General features: G+C 56.6%; 1 protein-coding gene across 1 annotated transcript in view; it reads right to left on the bottom strand.

Moving 5' to 3' along the window:
• Positions 1-7,643, bottom strand: part of Mtch1 (mitochondrial carrier 1) — a gene marked incomplete at its 5' end in the record, with an annotated part of 16,191 nt that extends 8,548 nt beyond the window's left edge. Inside the window, 6 exon segments of the mRNA XM_013029575.1 lie at positions 334-465; positions 758-815; positions 1,112-1,189; positions 1,402-1,508; positions 3,923-4,007; positions 7,503-7,643. Of these exon segments, the coding sequence (XP_012885029.1) occupies positions 334-465; positions 758-815; positions 1,112-1,189; positions 1,402-1,508; positions 3,923-4,007; positions 7,503-7,643 (601 nt within the window).
• Positions 7,644-7,645: the final 2 nt, after the last annotated feature.

The following is a 7,645-nucleotide window of genomic DNA, read 5'->3' as shown; positions in this document are numbered from 1 at the left end:
CTGGGTTCGATTCCTCAGTACCACATAAGCAAAAAAAGAAAAAAGCCGGAAGTGGCGCTGTGGCTCAAGTGGTAGAGTGCTAGCCTTGAGCTGAAGGGCTGAGGGACAGCACCCAGGCCCAGAGTTCAGGCCCCACGACCGGACCAAAAAAAAAAAAGAATGATCAAGACTTTAGACCCCAGCTTAGGCATTAACGGCTGAGTCAGCTCTAGAACGTGAACATCTAATCCAACAGACTCCACTCCAATTGGTGCTTGGCATCGAGACTCCACTCATCCCTCTGTAAACATCGGGCCCACTTAGGGCAGCCCCGAAAAGAAACAGCAAGGGGACATGGTCCTCAGAGGTGCGGAATGAGCTGCCACAGAAGTCAGATCGCAGCATGTCCTTGGCCAGTCCCAAGAATTACCCACCTGTACTTGGCCTCCCGTCCCACAAACTGGACCATGCAGCGCATTGAGATGACTGCGGAAGAAAAACACAGAGGTGACTTGGGGACACCAAGTCATGGCCCTGGCTGTGGGTGTCCTATGCAGAGTGGCCTGTATTACCGTGTGACAGAGGTGGGACTCAGCCTCCCCGGCCTCCCACCTCTCTTGGGAAGAACACCAGCTGCTTTTAGAAAGTCTACTTCTACTACTTCTCCCCAGCCACCAACCAGTGGTTCAACCACAGTCTCTCTACAGTCTGTGAGGGTTGTCCCAAGGTCCTCCCCCCTGCCCACACTGGGTGTGGTGTCCTTGGGGGGGGGGCTCACCATGCAGTGGGTGCGCCAGCATGCGGGACACACACTGCATCATCATCTCGTAGGACGTCTGCAAGAGAGCACAGGGGAGGGGCATGCCATCAGGCCTGACTCGGAGCTGGCACTCATGGGAAGAGCAAGCCCCATGGGAGAAACCTGGGGAACCAGTCTGCCCAGGATGCAGTCTGCCCCTCACCCCCTCTCCTTCCCCCAGCCAGGCCCAGGTCCAGGGCACCAGGCTGATCCGCCAGTGCCCTCTGGGGCTCCTTCCACACATGGTCCGCATGGGCCAGCACAGGGCCTACCCTACTGAGAACTGAACAGACCCCTGCCCAAGGCCTGCGGCCTGGCGAACGACACACCCACCTCCTTCACAACTTTCTTCAGCGAAGTCTTCATGTCATCCTTGTTGGACACCTGCTCAATCTCATCGGGAGGGAACACCTGCGGACCAAGCATGCACGGACGGAGCTGTCAGGATGCTGCTTCGGGGAAGACCTCCAGAGTCTGCAATGGCCGTTACCTCGGCAACCTCATGTGACTTGCAGCCTGGAGACCGCGGTGAGACAGCCACCGGCCTGGAGCTCCTCCCAGGCACAAGACCAGGGGAAGGGGAGGGGAGGCCAGGCCACCCCAGGCAGTGGCTGGGCGCTCACCTTCTTCATGCTGCCCCGGGTGACAGTGGAGAGGGCGTTGGACATCAGGCGGGGGCTCAGGCCCCGGAAGAGCCCTATCTTCCCATCCACCTGCACAATGTACTTGGCTGTAACAGAGCAGACAGAACCGTGTCACCCCACAGTTCTTCCCTCCTGCTGCTGCCGACCGCAGTTCAGAGGAAAACATCTGCTGCCACCTGGAAATGATCTCCAGTCCCAAATGTCACCTAGCCGGCTGCCTTTCATAAAAGCTTCAAAACATTTCCCCGACACACGCACTCCTGTCTTTCCCTTCCCTTTTTCCGACAAATTGAACTGTGCTTTCTCAACCCAAAAACTCAAGGGCTGGAACCCAAACACCGGTTTCCATTGCTTATGAAGTGTTTTTTCTCCCAGGAAAGGAAAAAGGGAGCCTGTCCCAGGCATGAAGACCTTGGCAATCTAGGGGGGGAATAAAGGATGGGGCTCACAGCTGGAGCAGCCACCCCCAGGACACCAGTAAAGAAAAAGGGGGTTGTGAGAAATGAGAAGCAGCAGTGAAGTTTCTGGAAGCCCAGGGCAGGTGGGTGTGCAGGCCCAGAGCGGCCTGGCCTGTGTGAGCCAGGGTCTCTTAGGTCTCGGCCTCTAGGCAACATGGTCCATGTTTCGTCCAGCTTCATAACCTTTTACTGCACACTGCATCACACTGGAAAAGGCGATGGATTTTTATAAATGCCTATCTGGAAGCTAACGGAACATTCTTTTATCCTGCGCTCCCCGCCCCCACCCCCTTTTTTCAGGTGACATTAGCTCTCTAGCACCCCACAGAGGCAGCCACATGCATATGCACCCCTTTCTCCTTGGCAACAAGTCGGCCAGCCCAGCAAGGCCATGTCACAGCCAGCCAGGGCTTCCCCGGGGCGGCCCAAGCGCACCTGCTACCTGTACACGTGGCTTTCTGAGAACGGATGGGTTGGAAAGGCAGGGGTGAGAGGGGAGGGGACCCTGGGCCACATGACCACTGAGCCACGGGAGAAGCTTTTGTGCTCTTGGATAAACTTCCAATAAAAACGGAGCAAGGACCCCCTACTTCTCCGGTTTCATAGTTTACGGACAGCGGAGCGGGGAAGGGTGCAGGGCCCCATCGCTCCCCAGTGCTGCAGAGCCTGGACACCCACTAAGGAAGTTTTGTTCGCACCACAGAATGACACGACAGCTGTGGAGCGTCAGCAGGATGCGGGGGAGGAGCAGACAGTCCAGACAGCCAGACTGTCTATTTGGCCAGACACCCGGCCCTTCCTCCTCCCTGGGCAGGTGTGGTGTCCGGAAGTGCCCAGTGGACATCTGCCCACCACATCCAGACTGAAATGACGTTTACATAAACCTATGGGGCGGCACTTAAACCCGGCTCATTGTGGTAGAGAGTCCCACAGCCCCATTCAGAGGCCTTTGAAGGGCTGTGACCCGCATACCAATGGTCAGGGGCCCAACCCCAAGTCTCCATCGACACGCAGTCCATGCAAGGGGGCATCCGGCCCGCTGCGCCATGCCTAGCGTTTATCTTTGTATAACAGCTTCACTCTACAAGGCTGGGGGCTCCTACATCTGCAGCCCCCTCCCTACACTGACAATCTTAAAATAACCACCAGCAAAGGCAGATTTCTCCAGAAAATGGTACTTTTTGCCTGCCCAACTTTGCCCTCAACTATTGGGGGGAGTCAAAAGAGGGATAAATGACTGATTCTGCCAACAGACAGTGAAGAGGTGACAAGCAGGGCAGGCCCTATGTCACTCAGAAGAAAAGCCTTCCAGAGAACCTTCTGGACTGGTCAAATGGGTAGTAAGAGCTGGAGTGGGAAAACAATCCACAAGGGAGCTCTAGCTTTGAACAAGGAGAGAAACAGCACTTTCAAAGAAGGCGCCATCTTGGTCACCTGACGAGTATGGAGACAGGAAAAGGGGCAGCTGCATGGGCCAGCTGGCCGCAGGCCCAGGGAAGACATCCCCTGGGGAAAGCCTGGGGACGCAGAGGGCAGGTGACGTTACTCTGCAGGCTCAGAGCAGGTGGGTGGCCGCCCAAGCTCACACCTCCAGACAAGGCAGGGGGCCAGGCTGGGACTCTGCACAGCGCCATGATGGGTATTAAAGGCGTTCTGCTGGGGAGCTCAGGGGAACAGGATGGCCCAGGGGCGTGAAAGGAGACCCTTGTCCATGGGGCCTGCTAGGCCTCCAGCTGATGAGAAGGGAGAAGGGTGGGGGGGTGGCGGGGCTGAAGGGGACCATTGTCCTGGACTGACTTCTCTGACACCTGTCTGTCCCCCGCTGGCGGGGTTGGTGGCGGGCAGCTTGCAGGCAGAGACACCGGACCAAAGCCGTCATGTTCACCTACTCCCACCTGCCACCTCTGGCCAATCTGTTTCCCCTCCTTGGTGCCAACGATGGGGGCCAAGGCTCACAGCAGGTTCGACGGGGCCAGCTGGCCTGCTCCAGCTTCCGGCCTGTGCTGGGTGGGGGCGGGCTTTCTGGTGGGGAGCGCACTCACCGTAGGTGAAGAAGCTTGGCAGATAGAGGACCTTCCTCCCCAGTACATTGGTCCCAAGGGTGGGGGGCATCGGCTCATGACCCACCTTCAGAATGAACAGAGACAAAAGGAAGGGTCCACGGGTGATTCAGTCACTGACTCCCCTCTCGCCCAGGCTTCCAATTCGTCTCCCTCCGATCTGCATGCTGCTCATCTCTCGCTTCCAGCACCCAGAATCATCCCCAGGGTTGGCAGCCACCAGCACAGCCTGCTCGCCCAGGAACAGCAAGGCCCAGCTCTAGCTCCTGGCCACACCCTCTCCTAGACAGCATTCCCACTCTGAAGTTCTTCAGACGCCAAATCTGTGTATTCTCATCCCCAGCACAGATTTCACTGCAACCTAATTCCAAGTGCAGCAAGGCCAGCGCACACCAGCCAGGTCTCAGTCCTCTGTAACGTCTTGCTGCGCCTACTGCAGACTCCTGCCACTCAGCCCTCCCAGTCCAGGCTTATTGACTGTTCCCACAAGTCTACTTGCTCCTCAAACACACCCCCAACCGTGCTCTAATCTTTATCACCCCACAATAGGGTGTACAGAACCACAGGTGGGTGAAGGACGGAGCCAGCCATACCCAGGGGTCCCAATGTATGGGGAGATTTTCTGCCATGCAGGAGACCAGTGCCAACTCTGTGCCCTCACAGCAGGCCAGCCCCTGATCAAATGGGGAACCCCTGGAGGTGGCAGAGGACAAAGCCTGCAAAGCACAGGTCGGGAAGTCCCACCTTACAAAGTGCATCAGGTAGTCTCTGAGCATTTTTCTGGCTCAAATTCATTTTTTTTTTTCTGTACCCTAGTATAGGTGGCTACCTTTTGAAAACCCAGTTGTCCTTTGTGGATGTGATTCTGATACACGATGAATTACTGACTGTAACTTTAACTACCTACCCCCTGAAGTACTAGGACTGTCTTTAAAAAAGGCAAAAACAAAACACTTCCCAGCCCAGGACAGCTGAGCAGGGACAAGTTCCTTTCTAGGCCTTTCCCCTTTGGGGTTTAGAGCTGAGATGGTCTCCTCTTAGATAAAGGTAGCATTCTTCTTAAGCCCCACCTCTAGGCTTCGGTTCTTGCTCTTCCCTGGCCTTACCGCTCCAACCACAACAGTTTGGGAGTCCCTCCACCCCATATCCCCAGGGCTTCCAAATCTGTGAGGCCCATCAACATCAAAGGAACACAGATCTCCATTTTTCTCACCTCCCAGTGTTAACTATTTGTCTCCAAGTCATGCTCACTAATTGCATCCTTAAATCTGTTAACCCAATCCTGACCACAGCCATGCTGTGGCCTGGTAACCAGATACTGGCAAAGCCAACCTACCATCTTTGAAGCTCTACTTACTCCCCAATTCCAACCCCTATGGGCCCAGCTCTAAGGCTCTAGGACTTACTCAATGTCGAGTACCCTCTGCCTGGCACTCACTCCTGCTCTCCCAAATGGTAATCTGCCTTCTTGAAAGGTGTTACTGTACTCCCAAGCTGTACCCATTGACTTCACCCTGCAGAAGGCTGTACTCAGACCCCCCCCAACCCTGGATCGCTCATCCTTACCAGCCCAACATCCAGGGACTCTCAATCTTGGGGATCCCTCATTGCCAGGTTCCTTTTCTAAAACTTTTTTTCTTTTTTGTCTGACCTGAGACTTGAACTCAGGGTGCTGTCTCTAAGCCTCTCTGTGCTCAAGACTAGTGCTCTATAATTAAACTACAGTGCCACTTCTGGCTTTTTTTGAGTCGTTTATTGGAGATAAGAGCCCCACATGAGGTGGGGGAGGGTTGGGGGCTGGGAAGTGGCTCAGTGGTTGAGTGCTTGTCTAGCATGCATGAAGCCCTAGGTTAGATTCCTCAGTACCACATAAACAGAAAAAGCCGGAAGTGACGCTGTGATTCAAGTGGTAGCGTGTTAGCCTTGAGCAAAAGAGGCTCAGGGACAGCACCCAGGCCCTGTGTTCAAGCCCCAGAACTGGCCAAAAAAAAAAGAGTCTTGCGAGGCCTTTTCTGCCTGGGCTGACTTCAACCTGCCATCCTCAGATCTCAGCTCTGGAGCCACTGGCATCTGGCTCCCAAAACATTTTTCTTTCTTTTCTTTTTTTCCCAGACCTGTAAACACAGTGATGAGGCCACTTCTGCACCCATCTTCCTGTGGAGCCCACCCGGCATCCTAGCAGACGCTCAAACCTCCACCTGTCACTCTGCAAGTCCAGCCTCATCCCGCCACACCCCACAAGCTCCCAGCACCCTCATTTCTCAACTCAAGCACCCCCAAAACCTCTAAATCCCAACCAAGTGTTAGTCTTCCCTGGTCAACCATTCCCAAATTTCAGCCACAAATAAGACTGTAGCCAGACAACTCATGGCATCTTCTCATCCCCTGTCAGATTACCCCCATTCCTCAGACCCCGCAGTGTGAATGACTTCTGTTGTTAAAGTCCTTGTTCCAAACCTATGTGGCATTTTTACAAAGACAGTAAAAACCTAACACCCACTTCCCTTCACTCCGATCAAACCTCAAACCCACTGGGTGGTCCCTCACAAATGAGCACACACCCCTCTCCACTCTGCTGAACTGGAAAATTCTAGCCTTCCACTTCAGGTGTCTATCAAAACCGGGCGCATCCCGGCCACGCCCACCTAGTTCGCCAACAGCGCACCTCTACACGAGCCTCTTCCCGAGCCCCGCATCTCCTCTTAACTCCACACCGGCCATCCTGAAATAGGTGAGCTGCCCAAGCCAGCGAGCGCCCCTGGAATCCAGGTGACCCTGCGTGGCTCCCAGCGTGCCCCTTCTGCCCGATTCCAAGACCCCCAGACACAAGAGCTGCAACTCCATTTTCTCCTCCAAGTGCGTCACCGCCTTCTTCCTAAAGCCTCCAGGCTTCCCTCCCTCCGTTCCCTCCCCCCCCCCCGACGCGTCTCCCCTCTTCCCACCAAGTCTGCCGTCACCGTGAAATCCAGAACCCCCATCTCCGGTAAACCGACAGCTCTCCCAAGATGAACGCTCTGCTTTCGCGCTGAACCCAATACCAACTTCTGCCCTCCCCCTTCGGATGCCCTTTCTTTCTCCCCCCCCCCATTTTTGTCGCCGGCGCCCACTCCTTTGTCCCCCACAAGCTGCTTGTAGGTCCATCCCTGGAAATGCAAAGCCCCGCTGCCCTCCGCCCTAACTGTGCTCCCCGCCTACTGCCCTGACCCCCACCCTCCACTCCATCCAAACTTCTCGCCCCTCCCCAAATCCAATCCCAAGCCCACCGCCTCCATGTCCTTCCCTCCCAAGCCTGCCACCCCCATTTCCGGCATACACCCCCCCAGATTCCCTAGCTCCTTTCGCCAACCCGTCACTCAGGCCCCTTCGCGCGCTCTCCTGCACCCCCAAACCCGACCCCGACGCTGCCACGCCGCTCACCGCCTTCCCCTTCCTCCCTGCCCTCGCCCCGAATCCGTCCCGCCGGCCCCGCTGCCCCAGTCCTGCAGGCCCCGGCCTGGGCCCGTCCCCTCGCCGGCGTCCCCCCCTTCGCCTGGCGTCCGCCCGCGGCGCCCCGGGCCCGCACCTGGATGAGCAGCTTCACGTAGAGCAGCGGGTGGCTGAGCGCCGTCACGCCCGCGCCCAGCGCCACGAAGAGGGCCTCGGTGGTCGGGGCGTTGTCCCCCGAGCCCAGGCCCCCGGACCCGCCGTCCATCCTGCGGGCCGAGG

The sequence above is a fragment of the Dipodomys ordii genome, unplaced genomic scaffold (assembly GCF_000151885.1).
Source record: "Dipodomys ordii isolate 6190 unplaced genomic scaffold, Dord_2.0 Scaffold120, whole genome shotgun sequence".
Classification (NCBI taxonomy): Eukaryota; Metazoa; Chordata; class Mammalia; order Rodentia; family Heteromyidae; genus Dipodomys; species Dipodomys ordii.
This window is presented reverse-complemented; position numbering and strand designations above follow the sequence as displayed.